Genomic DNA, 16,255 nt, shown 5'->3' with positions numbered 1-16,255 from the left:
AATACAAACTTTAAAAAGTGAACTTTTTATAGCATCCACACTGGCAAGGTTGGGCGCGCAGGGAGTGTACCCAAAGCGTGACTTTTGCTGTCATTCTGTTGAAATGTCTCATCGGGGAGGGGTCTGTGGGTCAGGGTCGTCCGAGGAGGAAGCAGATGAATGGATGTGTGAACTTTTATTTAAGATTTAAGTTTTTATTTCAAAGGTCCTCAAGGCTCAGCAGCAGAAGCATAAATATTAGCTACTGTTAAGAAAGCTTATGATAAAGTTGATCTAAAATCTTTGATTACGAAGTGAAATTAAATATTTGAGTGCAATCACGTTTCAGTGTGGTTATAATTCCTCACTTCACCATCTGTGTCACAGTTTCCCATCTCCAAAATGAGCGTACGCCTGGGTCAAAGCTGGCGTGAGGCATCGCACATTTTCACGTCAAGTTTGGATTTTATACATCACAACCTTGGCGTGAAAAGTGGCGTACGCAAGTTTCTGGGTTCGTATTTTGCCTATGCAAGTTTTATAAATCCGACCCCTGGTGCTGCAGAGATATCTTTATATTCTGTTTGGGTCAGATTTTTCAGCCCATTTCTGAACTATTACGTCAAAATATCTGTGACGGAAAAGATATACAGGGATTAGACAAAAAAACAGAAACACCTGTCATTTTAGTGTGGGAGGTTTCATGGCTAAATTGGACCAGCCTGATGGCCAATCTTCATTAATTGCACATTGCACCAGTAAGAGCAGAGTGTGAAAGTTCAATTAGCAGGGTAAAAGCACAGTTTTGCTCAAAATATTACAATGCACACAACATTATGGGTGACATACCAGAGTTCAAAAGAGGACAAATTGTTGGTGCACGTCTTGCTGGAGCATCTGTGACCAAGACAGTAAGTCTTTGTGATGTATCAAGAGCCACGGTATCCAGGATAATGTCAGCATACCACCAAGAAGGACGATCCACATCCAGCAGGATTAACTGTGGACGCAAGAGGAATCTGTCTGAAAGAGATGTTATGGTCTAAAACCAGGTGTTTCAGTTTCATTGTCTAACCCCTGTAAAAGGTCTGGACTTACCAACTACAATTTCCTTGTCTCAATTCTCCTCTGTTTTGGGTTCTGGGTCAGACTCTGGTTCTGGGTCAGACTCTGGCTCTGGGTCAGACTCTGGCTCTGGGTCAGACTCTGGCTCTGGGACAGACTCTGGCTCTGGGTCAGACTCTGGCTCTGGGTCAGACTCTGGCTCCAACATGTACAGTTGGATGGACAAGTCTTCTGTTGACTTCTTTTAATTAAATTTTAAAGAAAACATTCTGCAAGGTAGAAAACATAACCCCCTCTCGCAAACAGGATTGGACCGGTCTAGAAGCAGGAGGGGGCGGGGCTTGAAGCATCTTAAAGGAACAGTAACAAAACCAGCTGCTTTGAGGCACATAGAGAAGTGGTGAAAGATAGGCTGTTGATCTGCTGCAGATCTAGTTTTCGCTTCAACCAGAGCGGCTGCAGTTAGGGCTCGGGTTTCCTGCTGACTGAGGCTGAAATGCTGTCAGAAAGGGGTCGACTTTAGTCAGAATGGGTTTCTTTGAAATATGTTTTGTTTTGCCAGGGTCTTGTTTCTGAAAATTGATGCTCCAACAATAAAGGCAGTTACTGGTCAGGCTTTAGTCACATATTTTGCAGTAAATGTAGTGTGTCACTTTGATTAACCTTTTCATGAGCACTTGGGTCCATGGCTGAGCGTAACATTCTCTGTGATGCTTGATCATGATTGAACATGATACCCAGGGGACGCGAATAAATGTATAGGTACCTCTACAGAGAGTTGAGGATATTTTGGCTACATTTGTGTATTTTTTTCTTTATTTGTTTTAATACAAAACTCTATTCCTCTTCATCTTGTCAAACATATCTAGCGATATTAAGCTTGTATTTAAAGAGGATTTCAACCACATTTAATACATACATCATGTCTGGTTGTTCAGGGCCTCGGATTGGTTTTGACCTTTAGAAGGGGCCCTTTGATGGGCCAAAAAAAGTGAAATGTTTGACYCATCAGTTCAACCCAGGAAATGAATTAGTCACACTGAACAGATTTGTAGTCTCACATGTGACTAAACTGGTTGCACTCTGCAGCCCTGAGATAAGTGATGCATTCATTATCTCATATTTTTGCCTTGATCCTCCCTCCTTTAACGGCCAGATCTTCCAGAGGAATGGTGCGGTGGTGTGTTTTGACCGCAGCAGCGAGGAGGACTGTAACTGGATGATGCTGGTGCGACCTGCCACTCATCACACACACCAGAATCTGACGGCTTATCAGCAGGACGACGACGTTTACTTCAACACCTCCCAGGTATCTGTGTCGGCTCTGCGACTGGCTGCGCAGCTCGCACATTTCTAACAGGCGGGTGCATTCTGGTTTCTGAATGCTGACCTGTGCTGCTCTGTTCCCAGGATGTGCTGCCAGGAACAGAGCTGAGGGTCTGGTATGGAGCGTTCTATGCTAAGAAGATGGAGAAACCCCTGCTAAAGCCTCCTCTTCAACCCCCACTGCCTCCTCCAGGTAAGGTGACTGTGACATCACAGCTCTGACTCTGTGGCAGAGAGTTAACACACTTTCTTGTTCTGTCTTTTAAACAGATGCTAACATAAAGAGTCTGGAGGAAAGTGAAGCCTACGTGCCCCAGGCAGAAGATAACCATGCAGGTAGGTTCATTCACATCATGGAAGTCAGAACAACTGAGAAGTCATGTCTTGTGGAAGGGTTCAGTTGTGGGCTGTTGTTGTCCTGCAGTGTAGAGCCCTGCAGCTTGGCTGTGTGCTCTGATGCTTCCATGTTATTTCTGCTGATTACAGACCTCACTTTGGATTACGACTGTGAGGTGAAGGCAGCAGCCGACCCACTTCTACCCCAGGAGAGCCTGGGGCATCAGGGGGCACCTGCAGCTCAGCTTGTCCGCAAAAGAGGGCACGGCAGAGGGAGGAGGGCCAGGGGGCGCAGGCTTGGAGCTGCTGCTGCCAGAAACAAACACAAAGGTAAGAAACACCGAGTCAGACTTGTTAAAAAGCATCTTTTCTCTTGTATCAAGACAGAGTTCCTGCAGATCCCTAGAAAGTCTTAAATAGGGCTGCAACAACGAATTGATAAAATCGATTAAAGGAAGTCGCTCTCTTCCTGCAGTACYGAATGCTACGACAGGGTTTCCCCTACATGTAATTGATCGTGGCGCACCGCCACGGCTAAATAAAAGCTGCCACACATTCGGAATGAAGTGGTTTTTTTTTTTTAAACAATATAAGACGGGTTGACACAATCATGTCCGAGACAACCTATTTTCGTTTCGGACAACCAGATCCCGCCTCCCGGTTGTCTGGTGGACAACCAAGAAAAAAAGACCTCGATTAAAGTTTTCCTCTGTGGGCGTTCGTCATTGTAAAAATGAACGAGAGGAAAAACGTTAAAGCCGTCCATCTAGGGACGTCTACCGTCTGACGGTTTTTTCATTTTACCCAATCAGAACAGAACAGGGCGGGTCGTACCGTCTGACTGAAAGCACTGCCTTTTTCCTTTCTCTATGGATCCGGGGTCAGTTTCCCTCAGCTCAGGTGAACACCTCTCGGGAAAGCCCTCAACGTTTCCTGGACTATTTTCCACCGAGGACTACATCGTATTTTATATATATTATATTTCTAAAAACACCTCGCAGCATTTCCACTGCAACATTGTGTGTTCACGAGCACAACAAAACCACGACAGATCACCTGACTGGTTTTAAAGCAAGGGGCAGCGACTTTGAGCAGCTGAACCTGTCCACCTGCAGCGCGGCTCCGACCTGCCCGGGACTTCAGAGTCCACATGTCAACCCCTTCAGACAGTTACTTGTATAATGAGCATTAAGGTTGCATATACAGCAAATTGGGGTTAAGACCCCACTGTGGGTCCTAAAACTCCAAATTTTGGGTTGTTAGAGGATTTCCAGAAATTAAATTAAGTTTAAAACTGACTGCTAAGAACGTTTCTGCTATAGTTAGATACGGATTAAAACAGTTMGTGTATTAGCAATATTTGAATACTTCAACCAAAAATACTTTGATTCATGAGTTTCTGCCAGTTTGTAATTTTTTTTGTCATTTGTGTTTATTATGAAATTGGTCTTAAATTTAATTTCACTTGGCATTAAAAAGTCTTAAAAAGTGCTAAACTTAACTTTCTTTATTCTATAGGAACCCTGCAAGAGAGGAGGGTTTTCAATTTTGTTCTCTGAAGTTCGTGATTGAGAAAGAAAACTCATACCATCTGTTTAATGAGAGTCTATATTAGGCAGAGGAGTTCTCAGGCCCTACAGTTTTAATACAGCTGGATATCCTGGCCAATTCTCCAAATCAATACAATTTATAAGGTTCTGAAATGATTAATTTCGATTTGATCTGCTCTTAATAAAAATGGTTCAACTGTGTTGCAGAATACAAATTCACTTTATTTTTTTCTCCACCATAAACAGGTTCTATTTTGTGTAAGCTCCGCCCTCTAAGGTTATCACTGATGGGTATTCCTCGCGCGCATTCTGAAGAATCAATAGTCTACGCCCACATGCTGTGGGCCCTACTTCCGGTCCGCATATAAGCCAGCCGGACCGGTGCTCTGCTCCCTCATTTTCTTCAGCTACGTGACCTATACTACGCCTGACAATGCCCAGCCAGACGAAGATTTGCCCCGCCTGCGGCACCAGATACATGCTGGCCACCGACCTGCATGTGGTGTGTGAAGGATGCCTTGGCGCCGACCACGCCAACCAGGCCCTCACGGCGGACGTCGCGTGCCGAGCATACAGGAAGCTGTCGGTGAAGGAAAGGCAGCGGCAGGCTGATTTCTTCACTGTCATGGATGAGGACATCGAGACCCTCAAGTCTATCCCACTCGACCAACTCATCAACTTTGGACTGGAGTCGGAGGACTCCGCTTCAGAGGGCGAAGGCGACAGCGACGGTCCGGTTCACCCCTCCCAGTCGGTAAGGCCGGATTTGGGCCCCTGAGGGGAAGAGGAGCTGGCCAGGGAGCTGGGTCTTCCCCGCTCCTCCTTCACGCCACTTTCATCCATCGGGGCCCTCGTGAGTGCCCTCATTCAGTGGGCAGCGGATGCCAGAGGACTGGTGGTTCCTGAGATTCTTGCCCCCGTCCCCCACCGAATGAGCTGGCGGGTCAGTTCGCTTCGCCAGTCGCCGGGTGGCGATCTGGCCACAATTCCCTGTGGTCCAGTCCGGTCTCACATCTGCCAACAGCGACCCCACCAAGTTGAGAGCTCCGGTCTCGTCCTATGCAGACGTGACAAAATTGATGGGGATGACTGACTCAGGTTTTCCACCGTTTCCAGAAATGGAACCCGCACTTTCCTCTGTCTTRGGTGTCGAAGCAGTACAGTCTGCTGGATGGCGGCCCTTCCTTCACAACGCAGCAGACAAAGAGATCATCAACTGGACCGACCGGTCCCACGAGTGTGCAGCGCAGACCGGCGCTGCAACATCGCTCTTTTGACCTTTAACATCTCAAAGAGAGCGGCGGAGAGCGAGGCACAGCAGGAGGAGAAGATGGAGCTCTGCGCAGCTGCCAACACAATCCTGAATCGCTGTGCCGCCCAAGCAGTCTGTGTGTCCCGCATCAGGGCATGGGCCACCCTACTGCAGAGGCAGATGTGGCTGCGTCTCGCTCCTTCCCTATCGGCAGACATGCGGAAGCAGATGCTMGAGGGTCTCGTCGTTCCAGACGGTCTCTTCGGGCCACAGTACCAGCGTCTGTTGGAGCACCTCAAAACTACGTAGTCTGTACAGGAGCAGTTCCGTCAGCAGTCATGCTCCAGACCATCTCATTCACAGGCCTCTTCGTCCGGTTCCGGGTGGAATCGTCAGGCCCAGAGGCAGCTGACTTGACGCCCTTGTTGATGTTGTAACTGATGCTTGTGTGAATAAAAATAAACATCTTCCCCTAAAGGGCAAATTCCTCTCACAAGTGTCCAGTTCAGTCAGGTCTCAGGTTTCTGCCTGTTTCACACATATTTCCCCCACTCTGGGTAAGGCTAAGTCCGCTAGTCTTGTGCCAGCCGGCCTCTGGTTTTTACCAAAAGCACAACACTTTCCTCTTCCACAGTCTCACATTCTGTGGTTCACTCTGCCACCTTGCGGCTTGCGAACGCACACACCTTCTTTTCTTTGTCTTGCTGGCAAACGGCGGACGTAAGAGAAGACAATCAACTCTCTTCATCCCACCGGCGGACATAAGAGAAGACAGTCAACTCTCTTCATCCCGCCGGTGGACGTAAGAGAAGACAGTCAGCATGAGCCACGTCACAAGCAGGGGCGTGTCATTTCCGCTCCGTTCCAGCCTGAATCCACCAATCACAGCAATGCAATGAATGCTGTGTTTGGCTCCACTGAAACTAGCTTGGACCCGTGCTCACGAACGATCCCGGAGGCAGCCCCTCCTGGGTCTCGCTCAAACTAACTGCACGCAGGGCTCCCCGGAGCTCCTGCGCAGCCCTTTRGAGCACAGCCTCCCATGGGTCACACGAGAGAGCTTGACGGCAGCGAAGGCTCTGAATGTATCGGTTGCTAAGACAACCGCTCAACAACCAGCGCCTGTGTGAGCTCTCTCAGAGCTCAGCGCGGTCTGGGAACACATTTGTCCCATGGACAAGTGGATGAAACGCTTGATAAAAACGGGTTACAGGCTACAGTTCGCAACCACGCCTCCCAGGTTCAGCGGGATCCTAGAGACCTGCCTGTCGTCTCCTCAACAGGATCTGGCTCTTCAAGCAGAGCTTCAGGAACTCCTGAACAAGGAAGTTATTTCCAAGGTTCCCAGTGGGGAGGAATACAAGGGTTTCTATTCTCGGTATTTCCTCGTTCCCAAGAAAACAGGTGCTATGAGACAGATTCTGGATCTCTCATTTTTCAACCAGTTAATACTGAAAAGACCTTTTCACATGTTAACAACTAAAAAGATGCTGACGTGTTCAGAAAGGCGATTGGTTCACATCTGTCAACCTGAAAGCCACGTATTTTCATGTCCCGATCATCCCGGCACACAGAAATACCTGCGGTATCTGTCGCGGTATTTTGTATCTACCAGTACAACCGGCTTCCTTTCGGTTACGCACTGGCGCCATGCACTTTATCCAAGTGTGTTGAGATGGCACTGCAGCCTCTGCGCTCAGTGGGAATGAAAAAATCCTGTTTTATCTGGACGATTTGCTTCTTCTGGCCCCATCCAGACAGGAAGCAGCATCACAAACAGAGAAGCTGTTGACACATCTAAGGACACTGGGCTTCTCCATAAACTGGGAAAAGAGTTCTCTCGTTCAGACCCAACTCATCCCATATCTGGGTGTGGATCTGAACTCAGTTACAATGACAGCTCGTCTGTCTCAACCCAGAAAAAGGGACCTGCTGTCATTGCTAGCTCATGTCAGGCCCCACAGGTCGGTAACAGCCCTAACCATAATGCTCCTCTTGGGCATGATGACAGCGGCCCATGCAGTGTTTCCGCTCGGGCTGTTACACACAAGACATTTGCAGCAGTGTTCTCCCGGCTGAAAATTGATCCGATACACCACAAGTGCAGGATCGTATCGATCCCCTCCTCAGTGGAGGCGGATCTAAGCCATTGGAGAAAGCCACACACAATATCAGTAGGAGTCCCTCTGAGCAGAGCAACAAATCACGTGTTGGTCTTCACGGACGCGTCACTGTCAGGTGGGGGGGACATGTCTGTCCTAGACTATGGGAGACGGCTGGTCTTTCCACCCTGTTCCCCACAGATATGTTCTGGAACTCCTGACGGTGTGGAAAGTGCTGGTGCATTTCACTCATCTGGTCCAGGACCAACATATTCTGGTCCATACGGACAACAGAGTGGCAGCGGCTTACATCAACCGCCAGTGGTGGGTGCTCTCCCAGCAGTTGCTGGACACAGCCAGAGAGCTTCTCCTCTGGGCACACACCCACTTGCGCTCAATCTGAGTGATCTACATTCTGGGTGTGCTGAATAGGGGAGAAGATATCATGTCCCCGGGATGGGGACTGGACCCTGCACATGACCATAATTATGCAAATCTTGGACAGATTCGGCAGGGCAGAGGTGGACTTGTTCGCCAGCAGAGGAAATGCACAGTGCAAACTCTGGTTCTCTGAGCTCACGGGACGATCCTCTTGGAGTGGACGCGTTTGCACACAGTCCTTGGCCGGACAAGTTGCTTTACGCCTTCCCAACTGTTCCTCTGATCCCACGTCTGCTGGACTGGATCAGAGAGGACTGGCGGCGGATTGCTCTGATCGCCCCMAAGCGCACGAGCGCATTGGTTCCTGGTCCTCCAGTCGTTGCTGTCAGACCTTCCGCTTCAGCTGCACTGGCAGGAGGATGCTCTTCTTCATGCGGGAGGAGCAATCAGGAGTTTCCCGATACTGAGCCAGCCCCTGTGGGTCTGTCCGCTGAGCGGGAACACCTGATAAACCTGMGTTTATCTGCTGATGTGATGCGCACCATCCAGGGTTTCATCCTACACAGCCAAGTGGTCATCCTTCCAACGCTGGTGTATGGAGAAAGATGCAGACCCAGTCTCGTGTCCCTTGTCCTGCATCCTATCATTTCTACAGATGCTGATGGACAGAGATTTAGCCTTCAGCACTGTTAAGACGTATGCTGCGGTGATTTCCTCCTGTCACAAGGGTTTCGGTGACAGGACAGTTTTTAATCACCCGTTGGTACAACGGTTCCTGAAGGGCATGCGCAGGCACAGACCTGTCACATGCGCATTTGTAATTATTTTTTTACCCTTTAAATTGATTTCTGGAGTTTATCCAAGGTGCTTCATGACCCATAATTGGGTCCCAAGCCCAACTTTGGGAACCGAAGTGCAGTGGTTCCCAAACTTTTCAGCTTTTGACCCAAAAAATAACAGTAGCAGAGACCTGTGCCTCCAGCTATTTTTGGATGATAAACATTTGTATCAGGTCAACTAAACATGGGCATAGTAACAATATTTTTTATACTACATTTATCCATTTTAAATACACCAACCTCACTCCTTTTATGACAACTAAGGCAAAAATGTAATTAATTCCAAAAATCTTTTCAGGAGCCCACCTTGATGTTTCAGGACCCCACTTTGGTTCCCGACCCCAACTTTGGGAAACACTGAACTAAACTGTTGAATTGCTATCCTGTGCTAACACTTTCTATTTCGGTAACAGGGCATTTCAAAATAAGAGTGTCATACATAACATTACYGACTTTCGCTTTACCAGAACCTAAAATATTTTTCCTAGTGTCATGATCAAATGTTGCTATTGTTTTGAATGCCACACGGAGTTAAGATTTTAAGTAGTAATGAAGTAATGATGTGCTGCTAGCTGACTTTCAGTTCTTAATGTTAAGCTTCATTTAAAGAAATTAAATATTTTTAGTAGGYCTGGGCAGTATGACCTCAAATTCATATCACGGTATAAATTGAACCCCTTCACGGTAATGGTATATATCGCGGTAGAAAATTAATCATAAAAAGTTAAGATAATGTAATTTTTAGAGCTTTTTTTTTTTGCAGAAAACTCTAATCTTAATTAAACCCAGCATTTTTGCTTTAATATATGAGCTTCTGCCTGCTGAACTTACCAGCTGCCGCTCTGCTGTGCACTCATCTTCATCATCAGAGCAGAAGCTGACTTTACATTAGCAAGATGGATTTACGACTGAACGAACGTCCACGTCTTTTTTTAAAATAATCTCTGTGGGTAACAATACATAAAAAACATGTTTTTTCTCTGACAAGTGGGTGTGAAAAACTGGTTGTTAAAGCTTCCCTCTGCGAGACATGCAGCGGGAGGGAGGGAGGAAATGATCCCGCGACACGACGTAACTTTTCTACAGCGGGAGGAGGAAATTTTGAGCATTTATTATTTCTATACCTGTTTTAAAACGCTAGAATTTCTTCATTATATTTCGAATGCCTGTTCAGTTGTTTCTGCACTCGCAGTCCTGTTGACACAGGTGCGATGACGTAACGACGATAGGACGGTAGAGGGTAAATTTCTACCGTAGGCCTACTTCATACCGTTTCTACCATCTAAACAACGCTTTGATCTCCATCATGCGAACTTGATGTCTGCAGAATTAAGGTTGCAGCCAGGTTTCCTGCTGTGACGAGACATCGTGGTGCTGAGATAAATGGACAGAACTAACTTCAAAGGGATTCCAGGAGATTCATCCGTAGTCCAACAGCGAACTCCTTTGGACATTGCACGTAATTGCATCATGGACTGGTGATTTCTGAAAATGCTGAGTTATCAAAAGAGATTGTTTTACACTGATTAAATTAACATTTAAATCATGACAGTTGTTAAATAACCTGATCCACTCACAGATTAATAAATAGGATTAGCGATTTTCCACTCAGCCTGATTTTTTAGCAGATTCTATGATTAGTTTAAAGAATGTCCTTGAATGTTAATCCCACCCATTGTGAACTTTCAGCCAATCAGAGGCTTTCATTCCACACAATGGAAAGAGCTTGCAGACATTTTAATTCTGTCAGAAAGTTTCTGAGGAGAGAACAGGTAGCAGAGGGAAATTTAAGCTAAACCCTCCCTCGAGAAAGGCAGATTTTTATCTTTTATTTTATTTTTGTAGTTTCATTTTTTTTTTTTTTTACTTTGACGGAGTTTATCAGGATGAGGATTCAAATTGACTGAAACTGCTGAGGCTGATTTTCATTCAAGACTGACGACCAGTTGCCAGCAAGAGGGACAACTGCTGCATTGCTCTGGACAAAGTCTCCTTTGAACGCAGCTCCTTGATTTCCAGGTGACCAGGGAACTCATAAACGAGCTGAAACGACTCGGTTGGACCTCAGTACCAGCCCAGACCTAGAGAAGTATCTGTTCTGGCATCTGTACCAACTTTACCAGTAGGACAAAACTTTAGGTTATTTGCGTAACCCCGGTTCTCAGAGTAGCATGAGTGAGATGTCTCACTACGGGATCCCTATGTCTCACTATGGGATCCCTATCCCGCAGGGGTCCCATACCCCTGCGGAATCCTCAGAAGCATGTATCTCATTATGCCAATCCTGATTGGCTGGTGATCGCGACACATGCATCACCTACCCTTTAAGTAGCTTGTGCTATGTTGCAGCATCATTCGGAATAAGCACCTCTTCTCGCTTCACCCCAGCAAGAAGGGTTGTCTGGTTAGACATCTCACTCATGCTACTCTGAGAACCGGGGTTACGCATGTAACCTAAAGTTCTCATTCATAGCATTCATTTCGATGTCTCACTATGGGATATGGAGACTCCCYTATTGCCAGACAGCTTATCTCTAGCGACCCCCAGCACTTAATTGTGTTCATCTTGTTCCAGTGAAAACCCTGTGTTTAAAACAGCGGAGGCCACACTTGGAACAGAAACATCTAACTTATGAAATCGAGCAAAAGAAAGTGGAGAGGACCAACTCGCTGCTGCACATATATCCTGAATAGGGACCCCTTTAAAGAGGGCCCAGGATGCAGCCAAGCCCCGGGTGGAGTGGGCACGTAGACCCACAGGTGCCTGAAGGCCCTGGCTTGTATAGGACAACGCAATTGCTCCCACAGTCCAGTGGGAGAGCCGCTGCTTTGTGATGGGCTTGCCTCTATGAGGGTTTGTCCAGGACACAAAGAGCTGATKGCTTCTTCTGAAGCTACTAGTTCTGTCCAAGTAGACACGTAGGGCCCGAACCAGAGAAAATTTGTTCAGCCGCTCTTCCTCTGATGAAGAGAAGGGTGGAAGAGAAAAGGCTGTAAGGATAATTGGAGAAAATGAGCCCACCACCTTAGGCACAAAGGCTGGGTTGGGCTGCAGTGAGACCCTGACATCCCCTGGACCAAACCTGGTGCAGGAGGGATGTACTGAGAGTGCATGGACATTGCTAACACGTTTAGCAGATGCCAAGGCCAACAACAACACTGTCTTTAGGGACAAATGTTTGAGATCTGCCTCATCCAAAGGCTCAAATGGAGGCCTGGAGAGGCCGTCCAACACCTTCGCCAGGTCCCATGGGGGAGCCAGGGACCTGGAGACTGGAAGGAGCCTGCGTGCACCTTTCATAAAATGGCCCACCAAAGTTTGTTGGCTGGCCGTTTTCCCATCAAAGCCTACATGACAGGCTGAAATATCAGCCAAGTACACTGTAATTGTGGAAAAGGCCTTTTGTTTGTCAATCAGCTGCTGCAGAAATGACAATTTCTCCAAATGGACATCGAAAAGAAAGGTGTCCTCTCTCAGAGCACCACTTCTCAAATATCCTGTACTTACAGTCTTACAGGGACCTGGTGGAGGGGACTCTAGCACTCTGGATTGTATTTATCACATCCTGAGGGAGCCCTGTAGTATTTAAATTACACCACTCACGGGGCAGGCCCATAACTTTAGGTGCTCTGGGTGTGGGTGAAAAACCGTTCCCCCTGCCTGAGACAGCATGTCCTCCCATAAGGGGAGCTGCCATGGTTGTCCMATCAGGAGCTGATAAATCTCCGCCAGCCAGTGCATCGCTGGCCATTGTGGCCATTGTCTAAAATGTCCTCCTTTTCCCTGTCCGACAAGTTGGTCAGGTTGAGCCACCTTGCTCTTTCTTGCAGCACCATCCTCCCCATTGATTTTCCCGTGGCCTGGACTGCGCAGCGCTGCACGCATAAGCAGATGTCCGTGATCACGGTGATTTCCTCCCACACCTCAGGGTCTTGCTTGGTGGCCATATCCTCACACAGCTCAGCTTGGTATACTGAGAGCATGGAGGAAACATTGAGCGCTTTAACGGCGACAGCWGCAGCTCTGTAGGCCCTTTCAGTCAAGGCGGACTGGAAGCGGTCCGCCTTCAACGGCAGTGTGGCGGTTCTGGGTGAAGTCAGGAGCCGTGGGTACAGGTGGGCTGCCACCAGTGGCTCCATTGGGGGCATGCGGTGCATGCCTAGTTTACCCATGTCCTCAAAGTCCCGAGACGAGGCTCCATGGATTTGAGATTTCCCACTGAACAGGCAGTTCTTCCAGGAGACCGCAACCTCATCCAGCAGCTCCGGGGAAACCGGGAGCAGTTGTTTCGCTGTCCTAGTAGCCTGTGGCAATTTCTTCCCTTCGTAACGGGATCTGGTGGTCTCTGTTGCTACTTCAGGCCATGGGATATTGAGTCTGGAGGCAGCGCGTTTGCACACGGTCTGCATGTCCATACTCACAGCAGGAGAGGCTGTCGCTCTCTTCTCCTCATCCTGGGGGACAGARGAAGTGCCAGGCTTTGCAGCCTGAGCACTTGGGATGAAGACTTCATCATCATCCTCATCATCTTCTGATAAGAGGAGCTCCGAGATTATCTCGTCGTTGTCCTCGTAGTCCAGCTCAAGGACATCTTCAACAGGCGAGGGCACCAGGGCTAGTTCCAGCTGGGAGCCCCATCTTTCTGTAGCTCCTGGTCCGGCGTCCACGTCCTCCCGCTCGTCGACGGTGACGGGCGGCGGCCTGCCTGTCGACAAGTACGGGTCCCTGCCGAAGAGGCTAGCTTGGCGTGCTAGCTGTCTGCGGAGGCTCTTCATGGTGAACCGGGAGGACTTTGCGTACGAGCCCGGGGCGGCAAGCGCTAGGCGAGCGTGTTCCAGCCCGAGGCACGTCGAGCACCCCTGGTGTGGATCCTTGCTCGAAATTTTGTTCCCGCAGCCGCAGAGATGAGCCTCCGAGTCGCAGCCTCCTCTGGTGTGAAGAGAAGTGGAGTCCATTTCGGTCACTGGTTTGCCAACCAAAATTGTTTCGAGCTAAACAGGTATGTAAAGCCCAAAGCGGAAGGCTGTATTATCTGGTATGCTAATACAGCAAAGTTTGTATGGCGAAAGTGCTCCAGACTATGGTGAAGGCTGAAGATAACGCAGCTAGCACCCGTAGATGGAGTTAGCCAAATCACTGCAATCGGTGGACAGTTAAGCTAGTCTGCTAGAGAGATATGCCTCTCGAAGCGAGAAGAGGTTTTCGAATGATGCTGTGTCATAGCGCAAGCTACTTAAAGGGTAGGTGCCACATGCATCGCGATCACCAGCCAGTCAGGATTGGCGTAATGAGATACTTGCTTCTGAGGAATCCGCAGGGGGGCATATCTCATAGTGAGACATTGAAACAAATGCTATGAATGAGAACTTGCTTTATTAATTTGCTGGTGTGTTAGTTCTAATTTAAKTCAGATCAGAGTGGATACCAATTTCCATTCTTCTTACAAGCTCCCCTTTGTTTTGATAGCTTAGAATATACTGTATATCTGGTAGTGTTAGCTCATGAGTGGATCAGGCCATTTTGAAAAGTGACGTCACGTTACAGTTATCCTTGTAACAAAGTTGTTGAGAAGTTATTTATCTGTAATGACCTGCAATTACTTCTGAATCATTCAATAGAGGTTATATTGTGAAATTTGATTCTTGTCTGGTCTTCTATTGTGCCAAAAGTCACCTAAACTGGAAAGTCTTGCTCTTTCGGTGTTGGGAGATTGATTTTTAAGTCCAACTTTCTGGGTTTGCTGACGTTTTTCCCTTAAATAACGCCAGTGGTGCTTCGATGTTATAAAAAAACATATAAATTAAAGAGGAATCTTTAATTTAGCGATTCATCCCCCTACAACATTTTTGTTAAAGAAAATGTAAATTTAGAATATTTACAGTAAAATTTGWACTTTAAGTTTTTTTTATAATGTTTTCTTGCTTTTATTGTAAGCACTATCATATCTATGAAAGGTACTATATAAATGAACCTTACTTACTTACTTTTTTTGACAAATTGACAAAAGAAACAATTCTGGGATTTATTTATTTATTTTGGGGACAAACTAGTCATTGAACAAATCCCTCCACCATTGTAGAGGTTGCTGAGGTTAAGAAAAGCTGAGGCCAAAAACAAAATTGTGTGGTCACAACTACAAGGTCACAAACAGCATGTATGAGAAATGAGCTGGAGAAATTACATCTAGATTGTAGAAATAGAGGTTTAGACATGCAGCAGGGACTCTACTATTTAAAGACAGCAATACTTAAAGTATATGCATTCTTCCTGTTGTGGACTTGTTTTGGACTGTTGACTCCTACCGTGTGCAGATGTGAAGCCCCCAGAGAAGTGGTCGGAGCCAGGGGCTTCAGAGGTAGCAGAGATCAGCAGCCTGCTGAGTTCCCCTGACAGAGCTCCTGTCCTGAAGAGGCACAAAGCCAGAGAGCACAAGAGGGTTTACCGCTGCTCCCTCTGCAGCAAGGTCTTCCAGAACAGCAGCAACCTGAACAGACACATCCGGTCCCACGGTGAGTGCACACCAGAAAATCCAGTTTGTGCTTTTCAAGGATGCTGACTTCTCAACGTGTCGAATCAAGCGGGTTTAAATGTTMGTTAACAGAGGCTGACAGATGTGTGTGTTTCATCTGAGTGTTGCTTCCTGTATTCATCCAGGTGATAAGCTGTTCAAGTGTGATGAATGTGATAAGTTATTCAGCCGGAAGGAAAGCCTGAAGCAGCACATCTCCTATAAGCACAGCAAGAACATGGTGAGTCACATTACACGTTTGTTTGAAAGTTTTTACACTTTCTGCTCATTAATCTTTTTATTTTCATTTCCTCCAAACAGCCTGATCAAGACTACAAATATAAATGCAACACATGTGAGAAATCCTTTCGCCTGGAAAATGCCTTAAAATTTCACAACTGTCGCACAGGTGTGAAAGTTTTGTTGTACTTTGTGTCCCTTTTTGCTGATGTTTATCACATTCCTGCCACATCAGATCCTGTTTGACTTTTGTTTTTTTTTTCTCTGTGTCTAGACGACAAGACGTTCCAGTGTGACATCTGCTCGCGATTTTTCTCCACCAACAGCAACCTGTCAAAGCATAAGAAGAAACACGGAGAGAAGCTTTATTCTTGTGAAATCTGCAACAAAATGTTCTACCGTAAAGACGTGATGCAGGAGCACCACAGGAGGCACAGCCTGGGTGAGTCCTGTGGAGACACGGCACACGCTTTTGTAGAAACAGTGCTGACGAGAAGCAACAAAAGAAACATTTGAGTTTAAAGGCATAGTTCAACCATTTTAAAGTGGTGTCCTGATTCTGCTGTAACACCTGAATTTCCCCTCTGCGGAACAATAAAGGCTATTTCTATTCTATTCTATTCTATTCTATTCTATTCTATTCTATTCTATTCTATTCTATTCTATTCTATTCTAT

The 16,255-nt window shown here is 46.9% G+C and overlaps 1 protein-coding gene across 1 annotated transcript in view; it reads left to right on the top strand.

Annotated features, from left to right (window-relative positions):
• The window catches only part of prdm15 (PR domain containing 15), a gene marked incomplete at its 3' end in the record, with an annotated part of 22,901 nt that extends 6,880 nt beyond the window's left edge, over nucleotides 1-16,021 (top strand). Inside the window, 8 exon segments of the mRNA XM_014007911.1 lie at nucleotides 2,201-2,353; nucleotides 2,455-2,563; nucleotides 2,641-2,706; nucleotides 2,857-3,036; nucleotides 15,143-15,340; nucleotides 15,486-15,580; nucleotides 15,661-15,748; nucleotides 15,854-16,021. Coding sequence (XP_013863365.1) covers nucleotides 2,201-2,353; nucleotides 2,455-2,563; nucleotides 2,641-2,706; nucleotides 2,857-3,036; nucleotides 15,143-15,340; nucleotides 15,486-15,580; nucleotides 15,661-15,748; nucleotides 15,854-16,021 — 1,057 coding nt within the window.
• Between the last annotated feature and the right edge of the window lie 234 nt (nucleotides 16,022-16,255).

This window comes from Austrofundulus limnaeus, unplaced genomic scaffold (assembly GCF_001266775.1).
Source record: "Austrofundulus limnaeus strain Quisiro unplaced genomic scaffold, Austrofundulus_limnaeus-1.0 Scaffold45, whole genome shotgun sequence".
NCBI lineage: Eukaryota > Metazoa > Chordata > Actinopteri > Cyprinodontiformes > Rivulidae > Austrofundulus > Austrofundulus limnaeus.
This window is presented reverse-complemented; position numbering and strand designations above follow the sequence as displayed.